This window comes from Hyla sarda, chromosome 8 (genome assembly GCF_029499605.1).
Source record: "Hyla sarda isolate aHylSar1 chromosome 8, aHylSar1.hap1, whole genome shotgun sequence".
Classification (NCBI taxonomy): Eukaryota; Metazoa; Chordata; class Amphibia; order Anura; family Hylidae; genus Hyla; species Hyla sarda.
The window spans coordinates 184481838-184506172 of NC_079196.1; the positions used below are offsets into that span (position 1 = coordinate 184481838).

A 24335-nucleotide genomic window follows, 5' to 3' on the forward strand; every position below is an offset into this window, starting at 1 on the left:
AAACCCCACCCATGTGAATATACCCTAAAAACACTATGATACACCTACACAAAATAAAAAGTAAAGCACTACATATACACATACGCTTACACAGTCCCCGACCCCCCCTCCCCCCAAATAAAAATGTATTGTACGAAACTGTTTCCAAACGGAGCCTCCAGCTGTTGCAAAACAACTCCCGGTATTGCCGGACAGCCATTGACTGTCCAGGCATTCTGGGAGTTTTGCAACAAGTGGAGGCATCCTGTTTGGGAAACACTGCCGTAGGGTAATTTTGGTATCGAAGGCAAGTCTAATTCTTGCATCTGGGTCCGTCCCTATGCAAACCCCTTATTTAGGCCTCAAATGCGCATGGCGCTCTCTCACTTCAGAGCCCTGTCATATTTCAAGGCAACAGTTTAGGGCCACATATTGGGTATTTCTGTCCTTGGGAGAAATTGCCTAACAAATTTTAGGAGGCTTTTTCTCCTTTTACCCCTTATGAAAAGGTAAAGTTGGGGTCTACTCCAGCATGTTATTGTAATTTTTTTTTATTTTTTACACTAACATGCTAGTGTTGCCCCCAAAACAGGCCCCCAAAAACCATTTAAGCAAAATTTGCTTTTCAAAAGCCAAATGTGGCTCCTTCTCTGCTGAGCATTGTAGTGCGCCAGCAGAGAACTTGATGTCCACACATGGGGTATTTCCATACTCAGAAGAAATTGGGTTACAAATTTTGGGTGGCATTTTCCCTATTACCTCTTGTAAAAATTGTAAATTTGGATGAAAAAAAACAGCATTTTAGTGAAAAAAATTATTTTCATTTACACATCCAACTTTACTGAAAAGTCGTCAAAAACCTGTGAGGTGTTAAGGGTCACTGTACCCCTTGTTACGTGCCATGAAGGGTGTAATTTCCAAAACAGTATGCCATATGTTTTTTTTTTGCTGTTCTGGCTCCATAGCCAAAAACCATTTCAGCAAAATTCACTTTCCAAAATCCCATTGTCGCTCCTTCCCTTCTGAGCCCTCTAGTGCACCCACAGAGCACTTTACGTTTACATATGAGGCATTTCCTTACTCGAGAGAAATTGGGTTCCACATTTTGGGGGGCTTTTTCTCCCTTTTCCCCTTGTAAAAATTCAAAAACTGGGTTTACAAGAACATGTTAGTGTAAAAATTTGAGATTTTGAATTTTCTCCTTCACTTTGCTGCTATTCCTGTGAAACACTTAAAGGGTTAACACACTTACTGAATGTCATTTTGAATACTTTGAGAAGTGCAGTTTTTATAATGGAGTCATTTATGGGGTATTTCTAATATGGAGGCCCCTCAAATCCACTTCAAAACTGAACTGGTACCGGAAAAATTCTGATCTAGAAAATTTTGTGAAAAATGTTAACATTGCTGCTGAACTTTGAAGTCCTCTGATGTCTTCCAAAAGTAAAAACATGTTAACTTCATGATGCAAACATAAAGTAGACATATTGTATATGCAAATCAATATATAATTTATTTGTTATGTCTATTTTCCTTACAAACAGAGAGCTTCACAGTTAGAAAAAAGCAAAATTTTTAAATTTTTCATGAAATTTGGGAATTTCATAGACTCCCATAGACTTGCATTTAAGGGCCGGGGTGTGATGTCACAAGGGGGCAGAGTCATGACATCACGAAACTCCGGACCCGTAGCCATGACCCTTCAGACACAGAGAGAACATTGCTCTGTGCAGCTGCCACAAGTGGGTGTCTGCATGAGAGGTTGCGGGGGTCCCCAGTGGTGGGACCCCCGCGATCAGACATCTTATCCCCTATCCTTAGGGATAAGGGATAAGATGTCTTAGGGCCGGAGTACCCCTTTAATGAATCATGCTCATTTTAGGTGGGCTAGTTGGTGGAGATATGGGGGAGCAAACAAATCCTAATCTGTGCTGCCTTTGGAATTGAGTAAAGTAAAATTACTGTTAATACTCACAATTTGCTAAAACTGGAATACCCCTTTTAATGCGAATGTTTATGGGAGGGGTGACAAGCAGGAAATTATCATAGTGAGCAAATGAAAAAAAAATTGCAGTTTATCGGAGTGTAAAAGTTCAGAGCAGTAAATTTCGAGCTAGAGACTGATCATGCTAGGGGGAATGGAAAGCATCTGTGAAATATGTCTCGCTATATAAGCTAGAGGAGGCTTCTTGAAGCTAACTGCAAATCAATTCTCATCTATTTTGCTGAATGAATAATTATAACACTTAGCAATATCATTATAGCAAATGTGTGTCTCCAAACAGTAGACCTCCAGCTTATGCAAAACTACAACTCCCAACATGCCCGGACAGCCGTTGGCTTTCCGGGCATGTTGGGAGTTGTAGTTTTGCAACAGCTGGAGGTCAACAATTTGGTGTCCATGGCTATATTAGCTGTTATTTGTCATAAAATGCATGTGTGGATAAGGGTCCAGAATCAAAAGTAACAGATTTGTACAAGAACATACCTAAAATGTATCAGCCCACGTTTCTGATAGAACAAAACTTCTTTTTTCACATCTTCTATTTGTCCATTCAGCTGTAAAACTAGAGGGGGGTTCCTCTGGCCAACCCACACTGATTTAATAAGAAAATTTGACTTCTTTAGCTACAAAATAAAGAAAAAATCTGTTATAGGGAACCTGTTACATTCAAACCAATGCAATCCAACATAGCAGGAGGAGCTGAGTGGTTTGATATGTGGTTTTGTGGGAAAAGTTCCAGGATCATTTTGTCATTTATTGATGTAAATCTCTGCTTATTCTGGGCTAAGTAGTCAAGTGGGTGGTCCTTTTCAGTGATTGAGAGCTCGCTATGTGAACACTTATACAAAGATAGCTCTCACTCACTGAGAGTACCTCTCATGATCTTGTTAAACTTTATAATCCTCCCAGTTCACTGCCCCATCATGATAAACCACTCCCTGCCTTTATTTTTATAATTTTTTTAGTTTTCTACCTTGATATGTCTCCCATCGGACATGTGACATCATCGGAAGCCATACAGGGGAGAACTTCCTCCCTCACTCTGCTACACACAGCCCAGAGCAGTTTAGTGTGAGATGAGCTATGAATGACTAAGGCTGCAAACTCCCTCTTCAGCACTCCAGACTGCATTTCCTGATTTTGGACTTCTGCCAGGCCAGCAGGAGTCCAAAGTCTGTGCAAGAGATAGGGGGAAATGTGCTCTAGGAGACAGGGAGAGTAGGGAGACCCCTAGTGGCAGCTTTTTTAAACACAAATAAAACAAGAATCTGTGCTTTTGTTGGAGGTACATAAAAGGGTTCTGTATCCCCCATAACTCTCCTGGTATGTTTTTCGGAACTGGATACTTCTTTTTTCTGTGGCGTCCCTTAGACTACATTCCCCAGGAACCTTTGTTTTAAGGTGGGAGGTGTGTTATTTCTTTCCCACAGATTGGTCGCCCCACCTTTTGCAGCACAGCCCAACCTGACACACAAGCTGTGGATCTAATGATGAATGCGCACACACACGTGTGCCAGTAACATCATCAGGGGGCTGACTTCACACACAACAGACAAAGCAGCCAAGCCCCCTTTTTGCACCTGACATGTGATGTATTGTCTCGGGCCGCACAGCAAGCTGGGAAAGGTCAGAGACAACACTCATTTTGTAGGCAGCAGAAAATGAACTTCCGGGGGAAAGAAAGACAGAGAAATTTGATACCAGCCACCAAACATAGGTGAGTGAAGTATATTAGTAACTAGACTAACTTTGCTGCCTCTGTCTTACATTCCTACTAATCGCAGTGATACAAATGCATTATAGTTGGAGGCCCTGCTACAGTTTTGACATCTGGGCTCAGGAGCTTTGAGTTATGCCAGCGTACCCTATATACACAATATACATGCATCATGGAAATTGGTGTATAGCAATAGCATAGTGCATACCAGATCTGTGATCCAGTAATCCACTGTCACATTAAACTCTTGCTTTGATCCCTTGATCTTGAATGAAATGATCTTCATTTTCTCGCTGTTTTCTAGGTGGATCTCGCTCTTTATAAGCTGATTCCACAGCGAAACCATTTCACTATAACTTCGGAAGGCATTTCCCCCAATAAAATTTACAGAGGAAGCCTACAAAAGAGATGAACAAGGTGACTTTAATAAAATAAAATGGGAAAATTCACAATGAAAAATCTAGATCATTGTCAATTTCAATACATAAACAAAAAAAATTTCAATATTACAATTGTCCTTTAGTTCACTAATAGTATTTTGCTCAGTATTTTTACCCAAAGTTTTTCTTTGTGTTGGTTCCCTTCTGGTTTTGGTTAAAAATACTGAGCAAAATACTAGTTGTGAACATAGCCTTATAGTTTTATTAATATGCTCAAATGTCACATCATTAAAGGGGTACTCCACTGGAAAAAACAATTTCAATTCAACTGGTGCCAGAAAGTTAAACAGATTTGTATATTTCTTCTATTTAAAAATCTTAATCCTTTCAGTACTTATTAGCTGCTGTATACTACAGAGGAAGCTCATTTCTTTTTGAATTTCCTTTCTGTCTGACCACAGTGCTCTCTGCTGACACCTCTGTCCATTTTAGGAACTGAAGAAAACAGCAGGAAAAAAACCTTGTCTGTGGACGCTGTTCTTAGTTCCAAAAATTTTCAAGCCAGATGCTGAAGGATGGTTGAAGTGCTATGCAGCACTATGTTTATCAATAATAAAAACCAATGACGCGTTTCAAAGGTACAGTCCTACTTCCTCAGATTGGCATATACAGCATATCAGAAAGAGCTCTTTATATACACTAAAATAGGCACCAATATACAGTGGGCGGAGTTACAAACACACAATTCACATCAAAAACCATAAAAACAATTATAAAGGACTTTCATCCATATAAATGATTATATTAAAACACAAAAAGTATAAGAGAACAGTAGAATAATATCAATAAAAGAAGCGTATTGTGCACAACTAAAGGTCACAGTAATCCCACCATTCACATACACCGGTAGTACTGCATGAGAACGAGGTTCAATGTGTGTGTAAAGTAAGTAAACAAACAGCATCCACGATCTTGTAGTAATCCTACGATCGTGCCTAGTAAAGTGGAACTTGAAGGTCCATTGTTAAGGACGCGTCACCAGGGCCGAGGATCATGTGACGACATCACGCCAATAGCAGCACCAAGGAGCGATCCCGGAAATAAGCATCTGCAGATGGATAGTAAACAGCCCCGCATTGCCAGAGGCGGAGTCATATAACCATAGCAGCCACTGGTGGCCTTCCTATAAATATGAATTGAGAGCAACATGACTATTAATGTCAAGGGTTCTCTTGGCAACGGTGTATATATAGTAAGGAACCGATACAGGGTAGCGCCTGACCCGGGGAAATCAATCTTATACATAACTGTCATTTGTGATCAGTCATAAAGGGAGCAGAATTATGGAAGTATAGGACCGCAAGATGAAAAAGCATAAAGAAGAGAAACAATTATATAAGAATACATATGTAAACACAGCACACAAAGGACAGGGTGGTATAGTAATAATATCAGGTTTGGCAACACTATATAAAGGGCCAATAAATAGCAGCATTAGATGGTCAGCAGCAAAATAAACGAGAAGGCAGTTAAAGGGTACCTCTCATCAAATAAACTTTTGATATATTTTAGATTAATGAATGTTGAATAACTTTCCAATAGCATGTTAATGAAAAATATGCTTCTTTCTATTGTATTTTTCCCGATCAGTCCTGTCAGCAAGCATTTCTGACTCATGCTGGAGTCCTAAACACTCAGAGCTGCCAGCCTGCTTTGTTCACAGCCAAACAGGCTGTGAACAAAGCAGGCTGGCAGCTCTGAGTGTTCTCCTTTGTGAACAAAGCAGACTGGCAGCTCGTAGTGTTTAGGACTCCAGCATGAGTCTGAAATACTTGCTGCCAGGACTGGTAGGGAGACCCCTAGTGGTCATTTCTTCAAAGTGGAAAATTAAATAGAAAGAAGCATATTTTTTAATAACATGCTATTGGAAAGTTATTCTGCATAAATTAATCTATCATATATCAAAAGTTTTTTTGATGAGAGGTACCCTTTAAAGAGTAGCACTATATGGTATCCTCAAGCAGCAGCAGATTTATAGCAGCAGATCAAGAACAATGATAATAGTGGTAATATATATATATATATATATATAAATATATATATATAAATATATATATCCAAGGCTGTTACCCGGTAGTAAAGGATGGCTAGCAGCAGTGTACATCAACGGAACATTGATGCAACAAAGTTCAGTGGCAGCCTCATGTACACGCAGTTAAATAGCAGCAGAGATAACGCTATATATATTCATAGCAGCAACACAATCGAGTCAACGATTGGAATAAAGATATAAATATTACAGATGATGATAGATACCAGTTACTAATATTAATAAAAGGGGTAATAACCACTCAACTGGAAATACGCTAAAAAAAGAAATGATATATAAAAAGGTATATAGAAAATATGGAATAGACTAAAAAGTGGACAATAATATACAGAGGGCAGACACCTCGGGACCCTCATAGCAATAATTACCCAAACAGACAGCAGCACAATTGATCTGGAGTGGGAGAGATAAAAACACAATTTAAATACAATAAAAACTATAGGTGATCATAAGTGCATAGAGGAATTACAGGGAGCTCTCAATAAGTTTGTTGAGACCCAGAGGCATTAAAGTGCGTAATGGCGGGATGTTGTCACATGATCCTCGGCCCCTGGCAATGGGTCCTTAACAACGGACCTTGAAGCTCTGCTTTACTAAGCACGATCGGAGGATTACTACAAGATCGTGGATGCTGTGACCTTTAGTTGTGCACAATACGCTTCTTTTATTGATATTATTCTACTGTTCTCTTACACTTTTTGTGTTTTAATATAATCACTTATATGGATGAAAGTCCTTTATAATAGTTTTTATGGTTTTTGATGTGAACTGTGTGTTTGTAACTCCGCCCACTGTATGTTGGTGCCCATTTTTGTGTATATAAAGAGCTCTTTCTGATATGCTGTATATGCCAATCTGAGGAAGGAGAACTGTACCTCCGAAACGCGTCATTGGTTTTTATTATTAATAAACACAGTGCTGCATAGCACTTCAACCATCCTTCAGCATCTGTCTTGAAAATTTTTGAAACTAAGAACAGCGCCTGCAGACAAGGTTTTTTTCCTGCTATTTTCTTCATTATCTCCATGGGAGAAGGTTTCTTCCTTCTTTCCCATTCGACCTCTGGGCTTGGCAGTTCGCTTCCACATGACTACTGGTACCCCATTGGGGTGATATGCGCAATTCTTCTGTAACTAGGTCAGCAGCCATCTTCAAGAGCCGACCCTTCCCTGTCCAGGCCAGGACACTGGTGCCTTAGGTATTACATGAGAAATTCAAAAAATAAAGAACTTCCTGTGGAGCATATAGCAGCTGATATGTACTGAAAGGATTACGATTTTTAAATAGAAGTAATTTACAAATCTGTTTAACTTTCTGGCACCAGTTGATTTAAAAAAAAAAAATGTTTTCCAGTGGAGTACCCTTTTAAATTCTAATGTTATTTGTCGATCAACCCATTAGAATTGTCACTAGCAATAAAAAACGGGCTTCAACTGAGCTGCAGGTAGGGTTGTCTTCTTCTGAACCTTGGAGACTTCACACCACGTTTTGTTAAATACGGCTCCCGTATACGGCTGGGAGGAGGGGGCAGGGCTTAATCGCGGCAGAGTGAACCGCAGCCTCCGGTCGGCTTCGTTTTCGGCCGCATGCGGTTTCCCGACCGCAGGCAAAAACTTGGTCGACCACGTTTTTGCCTGCGGTCGGGAAACTGCATACGGCCGAAAAAGCAGCCGACCGGAGGCTGCGGTTCACTCCGGTCGGCTCATAGACATACATTAAATACGGTTCACGAATACGGATGAGTGCGGGCGCCGCGATTAAGCCCCGCCCCCCCTCCTCCCAGCCGTATACGGGAGCCGTATTTAACAAAACATGGTGTGAACCCAGCCTTATACAGTAATTTTGTCTCGTATTGTGGTCAAGGGTTATCTAGTGCAGTGGTCTCCAAACTACGACCCTCTAAATGTTGCAAAACTACAACTCTTAGCATGCCCGGACAGCCAACGGCTGTCCGGGCATGCTAAGAGTTTTAGATTTGCAACATCTAGAAGGTCGTAGTTTGGAGACCACTGATCTAGTACTATAAGGCCTGTCCGACCTTTTGCAGTCCAGCCTCTCACTACTGTTTGTTTATTATGTTCTTGTAGTATTACAGGCCTATGCACATTATTACACTATATAACCATGCAGGGTATTTTTTGCATAGTCAGTTTTAGTCGAGTCAATTCTTTACTGCATAGTCAACAATATACAGTACATTACATAAATTACTTCACAATGATTTTGTATCTATCTTTTTTTTTTTTTTAAACATATAACAACTTAAAGGCATACTCCGGAGGAAAACTATATATATATATATATATATATATATATATATATATATTTTTTTTTTTTTTTTTTTTTTTTTTTAAATCAACTGGTGCAAGAAAATTAAACAGATTTGTAAATGACTTCTATTAAAACATCTTAATCCTTCCAGTACTTATTAGCTGCTGAATACTACAGAGGAAATTATTTTCTTTTTGGAACACAGCGCTCTCTGCTGACATCTCTGTCCATTTTAGGAACTGTCCAGAGCAGCAAATGTTTTCTATGGGGATTTTCTCCTACTCTGGACAGTTCATAAAATGGACAGAGAGCACTGTGGTCATGATGTCAGCAGAGAGCTCTGTGTTCCAAGAAGAAAATAATTTCCTCTGTAGTATTCAGCAGCTAATAAGTACTGGAAGGATTAAGATTTTTTTTTTAATAGAAGTAATTTACAAATCTGTTTAACTTTCTGGCACCAGTTGATTAAAAAAAAAAAAAAAAAGTTTTCCACCAGGGTACCCCTTTAAAACAAAAACATTGAATGATATTTGGGAAGGAAATAAGACAATCTTAAATGTAGACTGACTCTTAGATAAGTAACCGTAGGTGTGTGTATATGAATTCTCCCCTCTTTCTCACTTCCTGTGTCTTTGTAGAACATATCCAGCACTAGGTTCTTGACAGACAGAGCTTTTCCAGCCGACAATTCGATTATGGTCTGGTAGACATAGCGCTGAGGCTGATGGAGTTTGAATGCTGAGTAGAGATACAACCATGGCGTGTCCATAGTGAATGCCCCTAAGTCAAAGTAAACAAATGGAGAATTAAGTGAGGAGAGTCTTCTCAGGAAGTTTGCAGATTTATAGCTAGTCATTTAGTTATAAGGAAACTGTCAGCAGTTTTATGCTGCCCAAACAGCAGGCGGCCGAAAACTGGTGCAGGCCTCGCAATCCCATATCCCATCACACTATGAATTACTCTGAGATGCTCAAGCGTTTCAGAGTAACCAAAGTTTAAAAATGCTGCCGGGACCCGGACAACTAGTCATTGGGGTGGTACATATAGACACGTCACTCAGGCCAGCCGGCTGGAGAGCCGGGTGCCCAAGCATATCAGAGTAACACACGGCATCTTGCTGTCTGCACCAGTTTTATGCTACCCACGGTTTGCGTACATTGGAACATTGAAATGATATATATATATATATATATATATATATATATATATAGAAAAAGAGAGATCAGGGCAGCACTCCAATAGTGTGAAAAAAAGTTAAAATTTATTCCATCAAAGCAATGTGCAAAACAGCAGCGACGTTTCGATCCTCTCCAGCTTGAAAAAGATCCTGGAGAGGATCGAAACGTCGCTGCTGTTTTGCACATTGCTTTGATGGAATAAATTTTAACTTTTTTTCACACTATTGGAGTGCTGCCCTGATCTCTCTTTTTCTACATTTGGATGGATCGTTGGACTTGATCCTTTTACAGGTTGCCTGCACCTTTTCCTATATATCGTTTGGACTTTTTGAGTGCTGTTGCTCCTTTGTTTTTTATATATATATATAGATATATGGCAATCAAGCCTTTTGCAATTGATAATAATAACAGCTCCCCTCCTATCCCTTCCTGTACACTGATCCTGCTCAGCTCCCAGAGCATGTCTAGAAAATTGTCATAGTAGATGGTGCCCTGTTTGAGACCTCTTTAAAGGGGTACTTCGCTGAACGTATCTTATCCAAAGGATAGGGGATAAGATGTTAGAACGCGGGGATCCCGTCAATGGGGACCCCCACGATCTCGGCTGTAGCACCCCCGTCATTCGGCGCACGTAGTGAACTCCACTCTGTGCCCGATGACTGATAATGCAAGCCGTCACACCCCCTCAATTCACGTCTATGGGAGGAGACGTGACGGCTATGAATTAACCGTCACCCCCCCTCCCATAGACATGGCATGATGTCACAGACGCGGAAGCTGCAAGCTTTGGATAGAGGATAAAATGTTTCCAACGGAGTACCCCTTTAAGCCAGAACAAGGAACTGCTAAAAAACATCTTCTGCTATGGCTGAACTATGTATGACATGGTTGGCCATTCTTTTAAATTTCACTGACAATGTATGTGACCTTGGTTTTCTATTCCCATTAATGTGCTCCAGGCATTATTATCCTGGTACATCGGCAAGGATTATTAAAGGAGATGCCCGGCGCAGACTTTTTCTATTCCGTCCTGCCAAGGTTGCAAAAAAAGCCGGGGGACGTACCGAGCTAAAGGAAGTAAGAAGCAGACAGCCCGGCCGACCGATCAGCTGTTGCTGAGCTCCGGAGGAACATATGGAGGTAAGTGAAAGTTTGTTTTGTCTTTTTTTGCAGCCTGGGCAGGACGGAATAGAAAAAGTCTGCGCCTGACATCTACTTTAAAGGGGTACTCCTGTGGAGTAAATTTTTTTTCAAATTAACCGATGTCAAAAAGTGAAATAGATTTGTGAATTATTTCTATTTAAAAATCTTAATCATTCCAGTACTTATCAGCTGCTGTATGAGTCAGAGAAGGTTATGTAGTTCTTTCCAGTCTGACCACAGTTTTTCACAGTCTGACCACGCAGAGAGGCTTCAGAGAGTCTGACCACGCAGAGAGGCTTCAGATTTTTAAATAGACATACTTTAAAATTCTGTTTCACTTTCTGGCACCAGTTAATAAAAAAAAAAAAAGTGTTTTCCACCAAAGTACCCCTTTAACCATGTGTATGTTTTACAATTTGTAGCATGTTCGTTATTCCCATAGACTGTGCTTAAAGCAGATTCGTTCAAGTAAACTTAAAGGGTTTATCTAGTGAAACAAAAACAAATTTCTTCCAGAAACAGCACCCTCCCTATCCTCAGGTTGTGTGTGGTATTGCAGCTCAGTTCCATTGAATGGAGTCAAGTTGTAATACCACACACAACCTGAGGACAGGTGTGGTGCTGTTTTTAGAAAAAAAAATAGCTCTGTGTTTCTATCCCTGGATAATCCCTTTTTATAAGCTAAATGCACATGTAGCAGCTACAAATCAGACACTAAAGAAAATCTTGTGTTATATACTGAAGCTGTTTGGTACTTTTTCAAAAAATATTAATTTTCACTTTTTCACTTTAGGCTATGCCGTTCGCATCCAACCAGTTAAGGTTCCGATCAGCTCTATTTGTTTAAAGCAAATCGGACCCTAAAACAGGTCAGATGGAAACGGCTACTATCAGGTCCTGACGGACCCCATTCACTTACATGGGATTGGTCGATGATCCAGTAATTTTACAGGAATTTAGCTCTTGCACTATTTTTTTCTCTGCTAAACTCCCATCCTTCTGGCCGGATTGCCAACAGAACTCTGAAAAGTGGAGTCTGACAGCAATGTGAAGGAGGTCTTACCTTCCCATTTATATAGTTCATTCTTAGATGTATCCTTCCACTGTAGTCCTGCAACAAATGGCATTCGGTCATTGTACTGTACTTTGAAATTGGTATTGCTCTCCAGCGCTGAATGAGTATGCAGAAGTTGTGTCCTATAGTTCACTTGTTTCTCTGCAACTTGTAGGGTGAACTGAAAGAAAATGGGGTTTTATTTTACTTTTAAAGCCATTTCTCATCACGTTCATTAGAGGACACAGATAAACCTGCTATGGGTGCAACATGTGACTTTATGCAACTTTGAAGCCAGAGATTATAGGAATTCCACTTGGTTAGATGTCATCACAGAGTGTAGAGATTCCATCCAGAAGTGACCATGTCATATCAGTTTAGGTAAATGATTCCATGGGCCGCACAGTTTAACAGGAATCTTTTATATCTGGTCCCGTAAAGTTTGTTTCCTGGAAGCTGTGCACAGACTACAGAAGACCTAAAATGGCCGGTACTCAGTAGTAGTCTTTATGGATAAATGAGGACAACATGGTTTGTTCTGTGGAAGATGGGAGCTTTTGCCGCCACTCAGAAGTCCTTTCATCCAGGTGGGTGCCAAAAGGACAAAAGCTAAAAAGGGAAGAGTTTTTATTGGAGGCTGCATCTACAGGTCAGCATTCGAACCAGAAGATCCTTCAAGTGGCCACAAAGACGTCAGTAGTACTGGATAATAACTAAGCTGTATCATATGCATGAGAGAGATAGTGGGCCATATCAGGAGGTTTTTCAGGGAGTGCACCAGAAAGGATGCCCCGATGGAGTTGCCTGGCTTATTCAGTAAAGCCCCTGCTCAACCACTGGTCTTAAGCCTGATCTGGCCCATTTAAAGGGGTACACCGGTGCATACACATCTTATCCCCTATCCAAAGGATAGGGGATAAGATGCCTGATCACGGGAGTCCCGAAGCTGGGGACGCCCGGGATCATGCACGCGGCACCCCGTTTGTAATCAATCCCTGGAGCGTGTTCGCTCCGGGACTGATTACCGGCGACCGCAGGGCCGGCGACGTGTGACGTCACGCCTCTGCCCCCGTGTGACGTCACGCTCCGCCCCTCAATGCAAGCCTACGGGAGGGGGCGTGATAGCTATCATGCCCCCTCCTGTAAGCTTGCATTGAGGGGCAGAGTGTGACGTGACACGGGGGCGGAGGCATGACGTCACACCCTGCCGGCCGTGCGTTCGACCGTAATCAGACCCGGAGCGAACACGCTCTGGGGACTGATTACAAACGAGGTGCCCCATGCATGATCCCGGGCGTCCCCAGCTTCGGGACTCCCGCGATCAGGCATCTTATCCCCTATCCTCTGGATAGGGGATAAGATGTGTAAGCACCGGAGTACCCCTTTAAAGGAGAATTTTTCAAAAGACTCTCAATTATCTGTAACAATGATCTTGAAATAAGGTTGTATCTCTCATGGGAGGGGGAAATGTTTTTCACTATGACTGGCTCAAAAAATCATAGTCAGGCTTTTTGCAGACATGTAGACACTTGTGGGGAATTTATCAAAACCTGTCCAGAGGAAAAGTTGCCCAGTGGCCCATAGCAACCAATCAGATCACTTCTTTCGTTTTGCAGAGGCCTTGTTAAAAAAGGAAAGAAGTGCTCTGATTGGTTGCTATGGGCAACTTAGCAACTTTTCATAGTTACATAGTTCATAAGGTTGAAAAAAGACCAGAGTCCATCAAGTTCAAACTATAACCCTAATGAGTCCCTACTGAGTTGATCCAGAGGAAGGCAACAATAAACCTCATACTAGAGGTAAAAATTCCTTCCCGACTCCAAATATGGCATCAGAATAAATCTCTGGATCAACGTTCTGTCCCTATAAATCTAGTATCCATAACCTGTAATGTTATTATTCTCCAAAAATGCATCCAGACCCCTTTTGAACTCTCAATCCCTCTCATTTTATGCACTAATCTATGGAAAAATCCAGGTATACAATATCCAGCGATTCCCCCTGGTCCAGTCTGGAGCTCACCTCCTCATAAAAGCTGAACAGCTTAGTTTGAGAGGACCGATCCCTCATAAAGCCATGCTGATATGGGGTCATACATTTATTTTTATCAAGGTACTCCAAGATGTCTCAGATGTTGTGAGGTGTGCAAGCTCCATGCTGTTCTAAAGAGGATTTGAAAATAAAGCTGCTCTTTTCTTTACTGCTGAATCATTTTTTCTTTTCACTCCAAAATGGCATCCCTTAGAAAAACCTCAAACAATTTACATACAACGGAGGTTAAACTAACAGGTCTATAATTCCTGAAGTCACCTTTTGACCCCTTTTTAAATATTGGCACCACATTTGCCATGCACCAGTCTATGGGAACAGTCCCTGTTACTATAGAGTCCCTGAATATGAAAAATATGTCGTGAATGCCATCTGGACCTGGTGATTTGTCTATTTAGATTTTTTGTAGGCAGCACTGTACTTCTTCCTGGGTTAGACAGGTGACCTGTACTGGGGAGTTTACCTTATCTCGCTGTATTTCACTTGGCATTTCATTTTCCTCAGTAAATACAGTGGAGAAGAATTTGCTTAATATATTAGCTTTTTCCTGATCCCCCGTCTATAATTTCTTCCTCATCATTTTTTAAAGGGCCTACACTTTTTGCTATTTATATAGTTAAAGAACATTTTTGGGTTAATTTTACTCTCTTTGGCAATGAGTCTTTCTGTTTCTCTTTTTGCGGCTTTTATCTGTTTTTTTTTACATATTTTACATTTTTCTCTATAGCTTTTTAATGATTCTTCACTGCCGTCCTGTTTTAGTAGTTTAAATGCTTTATTTTTGTCATTTATTGCCCCCTTAATATTTTTATTCATCCATATTGGTTTTCTTTTATTTCTGACCTTTTATTCCCATAAGGTATATACCTCTTACAGTGAGAGTTTAAGATATTTTTAAAAGTCTCCCATTTAGTGTCAGTATTCTTGTTTTTGAGGACATTATCCCATTTTATATTTTTAAGGGCTTCTCTGAGTTGATCAAACTTTGCCTTCCTAAAGTTCATTGTTTTTGTGGCCGATCGAGAGATTCCCTTATTGAAGAACAAGTTATAATGTATTATATTATGATCACTATTTCCTAGGTGTCCTTTTACTTGCACATTAGTTACTTTGTCAGGTCTATTGGTTAATATTAAGTCTAGTAGGGCGCCCCCTCTGGTCGGGCCCTGCACCATTTGGGACAGATAATTGTCTTTAGTTATAGTCAGAAACCTGTTTCATTCATGAGATTCACAGGTCTCAGTCTCCCAGTTCATATCAGGATAGTTAAAGTCCCCATTATTATCACATCATTCTGATTTGCTGCCTTGTTTATTTGAATTTTTTTATTATTTTTATCTCCATATATTTCTACCCATAATGACTCCACATTATACTCCCGTATATCCTGCCGCAGTGCGGCCTTCAGACTAGACTTTTTATAAATACAAACTCCTCCCCCTTTCCGTTTTGTCCGATCCTTCCTGAATAGACTATAACCCTGTATGTTGACCGCTCAGTCACAGCTATGGTCCAACCAAGTCTCTGTTATACCCACTATGTCATAATTCTCCTTAGACATTATCAACTCCAGTTCGTCAGTTTTATTGGTCAGACTTCTGGCATTAGTCAACATGCAATTCAATGGTGTATGTTTTTTCTTCCTTTGAAGCCTATCCCTATTAACTATTCTAACCCCTCCCTCTGCTCCACCCCAGGTACATTAATAAGTCCAACCCCTCTATCTATACTATCTTCCCCCTCTACGTTGTAGGTTCCCTCCCTCCCCCAGTCCCTAGTTTAAACATTCCACCACCCTTCTATCCGTCTTTAATACATATATAGACAGGTTTGATAAATCTCCCCCTATGGCTTTGTACTTCTTATACATGTTTAGCCAGGATCTCTATTTTTTTTTAAGAACTCTAAAGAGATTTTAGGGACCTTAAAACAGAAACATATCCAAAATAAGATTGAAAAATTCATTAAAACAATTTACTGCATAAGAACAAAGAACAAAAAGAATAATACACTAAGACACTAATATACACATGCCTTTAATCCTTTCCTTATTAACAAGTAAAGAAGATTTTAAGAAAAAATAATCTGAGAGATCACCCTGTCTTCCCCCCTTTTCCATAAATTGTTATCTGTATTTGCAAGATTAAATTTCAAAGAAAATTCGAAGTATTTTTGTATAGTATATAAAATACATACTATACCACAATAACTATTGTGTTTTCAACCATAGAGCTATGTAGACAAAATAAAATGTAGTTTACCTCCATGAAGTAGCTGGATGATGAAGGATTTGAGTTATTCTTGAATGTCTGACTGATAAACAGTTTCTTTTTGTTGTTCAATTCATCCCAGTGTTTCCCATAGCTCACCTCCAGGTATGAATGTATGTGAGGGGCATACTCTTCATGATGTAAATGTACCTATAACACATAGACCAGATTTGAAATTGGTCATCAAAGCAGAACAATTCCCATCAAGTACAGTAATATTAATAGTGAGTAAAAGCGTGCATGCTCTTCCTGTTCATACATAGAAATTAATTTATTATTGAACTTATCTAAGGACAATGACCAGTTCCGCTCTGAAACATTAAAAAAGTACTTGCATTCTGGTCAATAAATCCTCTTTTAAGCACATCCTTCTGTTTGGTCAATCAGCGCCGTGAGCCGGGTTCCCTTGAAGCCAAGCACCTACTACCAGTTCCACTCCGGAGGGCAGCAGACGACCTTTTTCAACATACCCATTCCATTGTTGTGTATGCGTTTACACAACCACCCAGGGTGAGCAGTTCTAAAATATATATAATTAGCCCCCTGGGTCCAACAATACTATTCTATGGAGCACTTATTTCCTTGTCTTTGGACTGGCAAAGACTTCACGACTTTCTCAAGGGCATTCAACAATCTGTATAACTTTCTGGCACCAGTTCCATCATATTTTTTGGGAGAAATTTAGCATATTTCCAAATATATGAACATGTTCAGGATCTACTTGAAATTGATTGGATAGCCCGATATTCAATATATTACTAGCTATATTCCATATTACTAGTGTGACTTCTGAACTAGTTTTCACAGCATTCCTGGTAACCTTATAAGCTTTACATTATGGTCAAGACATTGTAATGGCATCTGTTTATTCAGTCACTGGTACAAATCATGTCTGACAATCTCAGGCAGAGATCCAATGATCACAGCGGTAGTGAACTGTGAAGAGCTCTGTTGCAGTACAATATAGAAGACAATATAAGTAACACCTAAAATATAGTTTATTACCTTGTGGTTTAAAGTTTGAATTTGTGTACAGTGAAATTCATGCTCAAAGTCAACTTTGTACTGTTCTTCGGAATCAGTGTCAATTTTAATTTTTTGGCCTGTATCACATTCATGGCGGAGAAATTTGGCATCACCTGTTACAAATAATAGGTAAATTTATTGACATGATAAAAAAAAAAAAAGGCAAATTGGAGTAAAATGTGCCAAAGTTAATAAGCATGCCTCTTAATAAATATTGTTTTCTGATGATTGTTTGTACACTAACAAGGTACAGTGCACAGGCATAGAATTTCTATTTCAATTCTGGTAAATCTCTTGGTCTATGGCAATGGGATTCCACACAATGGAATTTCAGAGGTGGACGTTCCACCACTGAAATTCCGCCACCAAAAGAATGAACTTGTTCATTCCTAAGGCAGATTCCGCCCTTCAGACAACTATGGGGACGGCAGTGCCCGCGCGGTCTAGCCAAATATTCCGTGTGAACCTAAGACAATTGAAGAACTATTAGTCTGAATCAGCATCTGCGTCGAATCTGACAGATTCACCAAATTATATAACAACAACTTTAGGTGAAAACCCCCAAAGGGGTACCCTAAACTACATCCCTCCCAATTAAAATCTAACTTTTATTGATTACTATTAAAATATAAATAATTGAGGTGCAGTTATCAATGCGTCCACTAGATGTCGGGACCACACAGTGATTAAAACCACAGCTCCAGTCTGCCTGTAGTATAGTTTATAAGTGACAGCCGTGCTAATGCTAGTCAGGGTGCACTAATATTTGTATGGCCCCACAGTTTGAGCACTATTTCTGGTTGTCACTTTGGAGACTGAAAAGCTGCTAGTTAAAATGTTAGTTAGCTAGTGCCTTTAACGTTTCACTTGTTTCCAAGCTTCCTCAGAAAGGACTGGTGGCTTGGGAACAAGTGAAACGTTAAAGGCACTGGCTAACTAACATTTTAACTAGCAGCTTTTCAGTCTCCAAAGTGACAACCAGAAATAGTGCTCAAACTGTGGGGCCATACAAATATTAGTGCACCCTGACTAGCATTAGCACGGCTATCACTTATAAACTATACTACAGGCAGACTGGAGCTGTGGTTTTAATCACTGTGTGGTCCCTACATCTAGTGGACACATTGATAACTGCACCTCAATTATTCATATTTTAATAGTAATCAATAAAAGTTAGATTTTAATTGGGAGGGATCTAGTTTAGGGTACCCCTTTGGGTGTTTTCCCCAAAAGTTGTTGTTATATTTTATTGCCCTGGTGCCTCCTGGGGGTTTTTGTTGTTTAATTCACCAAATTTAACCCAAGACAAATTTTGCTCAGTTCTATTTACAAATATTGAACACCCCTTCCTGAAAATGTAATGAGAATGGCAGATTCATATTTCAGACTATTTGTTTCATTGCTCTTGAATGCTAAGCTCTGACAGTAAAATTTTAAAAAAAATTCTGTAAAGCTAGTTTCCAGTATAGATGCAGAGATGTCCATTACTTAGCCAATAGTTTGCTAACTCTATAGCTATATTGGTCAAATTTGTGCTGCAATGACACATGCAGTGTGTAGAGATTATTACGTGTCACTCACTGACTTTAGTCTGTGTTACTATGAATGGCCCGTTCACATTTTCAGGCAGCGGATTATTAGCAGCAAGCTCGCATTGCTTTTGATGAAACAGTTTGGAGGACTCTAGAAATAATACTTTCCATGAGCAACTCTGGTTTTAGAACAAAATGTGTATTTGCCACTAAAAATTGAAAAGAAGGTCTTAAAAATTGATAGTAAAATATTAAAGGTTTTGAAGTAAATGCGAACCGAAGGAGCTGGAATTGGATTGATTTACCACTTATTTACATAAAATGGAAATATGGGAACATGGGGAGGTCACCTTAACAGCTTTATTGCACAACAGTCATGTAGTTTTAGCAAACTCTTAGGAAAATGTAAATGAATGAGATCTGCATTCAATTGTATCTTAATTTCAAGGAAAGTGCCCTCTGGAACGTCATCGAGGGTTATGAACCTGAGACGAAAATGAATCAAAATTGTGTTGCAAGAGCTGATTTGACAGCACTGATCCCCCTGAACCACAGCTGAATCTGGCTGCAGACTGAGGTTATAAAATACAGCTAATGATTCCAGAGAACAAGCCAAGCACAAGATAAACGATAAAAGAACGTTATAAAGCAGCACTTGTGCCAAGGACCACGAACTATGCGGTGAATATATGAGCATGAAGTAATGTAATCTATGAAAAATTCCATTTAAAGCAGCCATTTGTGGAATGAAAAATTAGTCCCAAGCACCTACTGAGAAGCCTGATGCAAGCACCTAATATTCCAGATGCTTTTCATTTAGATTTTTTGTCCCTTAAAGGTGTTCTCCCATCGGGTCAATCATAGTCCATATGCTCTATTAACTAAGGGATTCTTTTCATAAAGGGGGACTCTGTGATTATATAACCTATTGGAGGAAAACAATCTAAGGGACATACTGTTGGTTGTTTTCCCATATTGCAGATGTGTTGTGGCACCATCATAGTTTTGCCACCATTTTCCAAAATCACTGTCAAACTACAGCAGTTTTTCCACAATTATGGAAAATTGCTGCAAAACTGCAATGGTACCACAAAGTAGGTGTAATGTGTGAACATAGCCTCAAGACTCAATGGGCATCTGGTACATCCAATAATTTGTTGATTGTTGATGAGATGATGATACCGGGTATATTCAGTACTTGTGTTTGTCACTGCCGTTTCATTAAGTTTCCTACCCCTGTAGACATCTCATTTCTACAGTGGCATAGAGATCTAGGCTGAAACAACATACACCATCTGTCCTTTCCCCATTCTTTATCCTGTAGATTGGTTGCTGTGAATACACATATCTATTTGTCAGTACATGTAGAACTTGTTTCCATTACAGGAAGTATAGAATGATTGAAAGCCACAAACAACTAAAAGAACTATGGGAAATTCTTCATTACAGAGAGGAAACCAGCAAAACCCAAAAATGGCTGCAAAATACATCTGGATTTGCCTATTTTTTAGTAGCCTTTGTCATGAGCAAAGAATCAAGAACAACCATTTGCATAAAATGTTCAACCAACCTAAAAGTCCATACTTGACTCTCATGGCATTTGACCATATACTTCCACGGTGTTGCAGAAGTCCAATACCATATGACCCAAATACTCCTGGAACATACGCTTCACTCTCTAGTGAGTATTGTTTCATTTTTTCATCAGATTTCTTGTCAACTAAAACTATATTGGGAAAGAAAAAAAGAAGCAAAAAATGATTCTTGGAAAAAAATTCTTGGAATGTAATGACAAAATGTAAATGAGTTAATTTAGTAAAACTCGAGTTTGGACTCCACTATTCCACAGTTAGGGTGCATGCACATCATGTTTTTGCTATACAGTTCCTATATACGGTTTCAAGTTAAAAACCGTATGGAACTGTATAGAAAAATGTATGCATTGACTTAACATTGTAAACCATATGTCTACCACGTTTTTTGGTCCGGGTGAAAAACTGTATTAAACCGTATACGTTTTTTTTTAACATGGGAGTCATTGGGAACCGTACAGAACTGCATGTGTGTACAGTTCCATACGGTTTTCACCATACGGTTTTTGACTTTGCACAGTTTTTTTTTCTTGGAATTTCAATCAAACAAGTGAAACCTTATTCAAAATGGAGTGAAAAGTTAAACATGTATACGTTTTTTTTCTTAAAAAATGGATGCAACCGGACATCATTTTTCAAACCGTATACGGTTTTCAACTGTATATGGGTTAACATTTGTACACACGTTTTTATACAGTTTAGTCAGGTTTTGAGAAATCCGTTTTTCATCAAAAACCTGATACGGGAACTGTATTGCAAAAACGTGGTATGCATGCACCCTCAGGCAGATTGTGTTCAAATGGAGGAAATTCAAGACTATTATTACCCTCTCCAGCAGTCGTCAACAAAAAATGATCACGCCAAGAGCAAGGAGTATGATAGTCCACATGGTCATACAGGCCTCTTTTACATTAGATGTTAATGTTCATGAGTCCACCATCATGATGAGACTGAAGAACAATGGTGTGCATAGCAGGACAGCAAGGAGAAAGCTGCTGTTCTCCAAAAAGAACATTGCTGCCTGTCTGTAGTTTGCTATAGATCACCTGGAAAAGCAAGAAAGCTATTGGAACAATGTCTTGTTGACAGATGAGACCAAAATAGAGCTTTTTGGCTTAAATGTGAAGTCCTATGTTTTCATAAGGAAGTGCATTCCTGCATAAAATCCTTATACTATCTGTAAAACATGGTGGTGGTAGTATCAATCTTTAGGTCTGTTTTTTCTGTATCTGGGCCAGGATAGCTTGTCATCATTGTTTGAACAATGAATTCCAACTTATACCAGCAAATTCTAAAGGCAAATGGCAGGACATATGTCTGTAAACCGAATCTTCAGAGCACCTGGATCATGCAAGAAGACAATGACCTCATTCACACAAGTCGTTTAACCAAAAAATGGTTAAAGAAGATTAACATCAAAGTTTGGGATGGCCAAGTCAAAGTCCTGATCTTAATCCAACAGATATTCTGAAGAAGGACCTGAAGTGAGCGTTTATGGGAGGAAACTCACCACCATAACGGAGTCGAAGCTTTACATGTAGTAATGGGCTAAAATGTCTCCAAGCCAGCGAGCCTGACTAAAAGATTTATTTATTGTTTACTATTTTAATCTAAGTCATTGCTGCACCAGAAGGTCATATCAGCTACTTACAGCAAATGTTTACATATTTTTGTCACTCACAGATTTGTGATATTAAATCAATTTCCTCTCTAAATAAATGACTAAGTCTAATATTATTGACTATTTGTTTGATTAGCTTCTCTTTATTTTTAGGACTTGTGTGAAAATCTGATGTAGTTCTACCTCAAATATAAGCAGATCACAAACATTCAAGCACAACTGTAGTTGACATTTACCTGCTATGTTGTATGTTGGATATTATTTTCATATGAGCCTTATGATTATGGTTTCATATTGTTTTACACTGAAGTGCACTGTGATTATAATGGCTTATACTGTATAATGGCCACTGAACTGTGATTCAAACTTTTGTGCCAAGCAAGACTGAGAATACTGCAAGGGTTACCTATACAAACATATTCACACAGCTACATAAAATCCAGAAGAGAGGAAAGAACTTGCTATACTTGAGCTTCTTCAGTGAGAGGAAGAGATTAGGGTTTTAGAACAACCTCTCTGCTGAGAGAAAGGCAGTCCAGTCTTCATGTGAGAGGTTGGGAGAGGAGTGCAGTCCAGGACAGCCGGTCAAAATCAGTTCCTGCTAAGAAGTCATTTCAGGACACAATCCATGCATAGTCCTAATCTACTGTAAAGTGCAGGAGAATATAAGAAAGTAGAAGTCCAGCCTATGGGAAGAAGCTGAGCAAGGAGCCCATAGCATCAAACCAGGACTAAAGTGGACTTCTGGCCAGATGTAATGCAGTGTCACTTCCAGATCATGAATATTCACATCTACACCCCGGAACCTGCAGTACTAATGAGACAAATAGATGTATTTTCTTCCTCTGAGCAGTGATTTAGAAACTACTACAGAAACAATGTAAACAATGCAGTTTATAACCTGCATCAGAGAGAAAACTATAGGGTTAGAGAACAAGGGCTAGAGCAAAAAAGGGCCAGCTTGTGGGACCATGGCAAAAGATACACACTTTGGATAACCCTGCTCCATCCACAAGTAAGCCAGCCGGTATTCCTGCACAACACCTGTGTGTCCATTTTGGATGATTTTTTGATTACCAGTAACATGAACTGTGAGTTGTTTGCAAGTTACACCTGCATCTGGCTTTCTTTTTTGCACATGACTACCAAGGGCATCCAAACACCATCAGTCAGGCCACCAACTCAAGGAGTGCATGTATGTACATATATATTGTTACTACATTTAAATATAACATAATTCTAATAGACCAAGGACAATTCCAAACCTGTTACAAAGGCTGTTTCCTTGAATAAGTTATTCAGCGATGCAGAAAATGCCATCTTCTTCCCAAGTTGTTTAGTGATGTTTCCTGAGAGTATGATGGGGCTGCCATTCTTGCTTAACTTTAGTTCTGCCAAAGCAGAATATCGCTGTTCTCCACCCACTGTCTGCAAATCTGTCATTCCCTGCAACAGACATGGACACATTCATTCCTGAAATTATTTATTACTGACACACCGACTGCTCAGTTTTAAGAATAGTAATGCATAACCCCCTTGTTATATGTTTATAAAATGGCCAGAAATGGCATCCAAGACTTCAGTTTAACCTTATATAACTAACATTATCCAGTATATGACGTTGATATTAGAATTAACTATTAGGGGTCCTGGACATGACCCTAATGAGATAGCTCAGACTCTCAAGCCTAATACAGTCTAATGAAAAGTTGGCCAAGGGCTATTTGTTCTGCACTTTCAATAAACTCCCAAATCCTACGAATACAATATAAATGTTTAATTTACCCTTTCAAGTACCCTTTAAGAGGAAAATCTGCCTCAATACGGCTAGGAGGCCTATTACATAGAAACATAGATAAGAACCATTATATGAAGATAAGAACCATTATATGAAGGATAGCCTTATGTTTATCCCTTGCTACTTAAATTAAGTCACTGTATCTGCAGCTATCGCATCATATCCCCATTTGTCTTTTAGTAAAAGTTGTTTCTGTCACCCTGCATCTGTGGTTTTTATTGCCCCAGTGCTTTGCACAGGAAGCTGCTTATCCTTGGAAAGTGGAGGTTAACATTACCCTGGCGTCCTAAACTCTATCTCAGTCACCACAGTACCCCCCTCTGTAATGTAAATCAGCAAGTCTTGCTCTGACTTCCAACACAACTTGTGCGGCGCTTTTAATATATTCACATAAGCCAGGGGAGGAGCAAAGCCTAAGCCGGGACCCTTCTCTCCAACATACACTTTAGACAGTCTGTCAAACCCACCAGCAGTGGAGGATTCTGTAAACTTTAGGCACTTTTAGACTTCCTTCAGTCCATGCAGCTGAGTCTAAATCACTAATCATAGTTGTGAGCTAATAGGCAGGCATGCTATTAAACTAAAGTAAAGGTAAGCATCATCCAAAGAT

At 39.6% G+C, this 24335-nt stretch overlaps 1 protein-coding gene across 5 annotated transcripts in view; it reads right to left on the reverse strand.

The window, feature by feature from the left end:
• LOC130283871 (uncharacterized) overlaps window positions 1-24335 on the reverse strand; it is a 417906-nt gene that overhangs the window by 213023 nt on the left and 180548 nt on the right. For 4 of the 5 annotated variants that reach the window (XM_056533499.1, XM_056533496.1, XM_056533500.1 and 1 more), the window contains 8 exons: window positions 23193-23373; window positions 20285-20440; window positions 17162-17295; window positions 16148-16306; window positions 11847-12018; window positions 9031-9242; window positions 3910-4098; window positions 2468-2607 (listed from right to left, as the gene is read on the reverse strand). In XM_056533499.1, the coding sequence (XP_056389474.1) occupies window positions 2468-2607; window positions 3910-4098; window positions 9031-9242; window positions 11847-12018; window positions 16148-16306; window positions 17162-17295; window positions 20285-20440; window positions 23193-23373 (1343 nt within the window). The remainder of the gene's footprint in view (window positions 1-2467; window positions 2608-3909; window positions 4099-9030; window positions 9243-11846; window positions 12019-16147; window positions 16307-17161; window positions 17296-20284; window positions 20441-23192; window positions 23374-24335) is intronic. The other variant, XM_056533498.1, reaches the window with a different exon arrangement.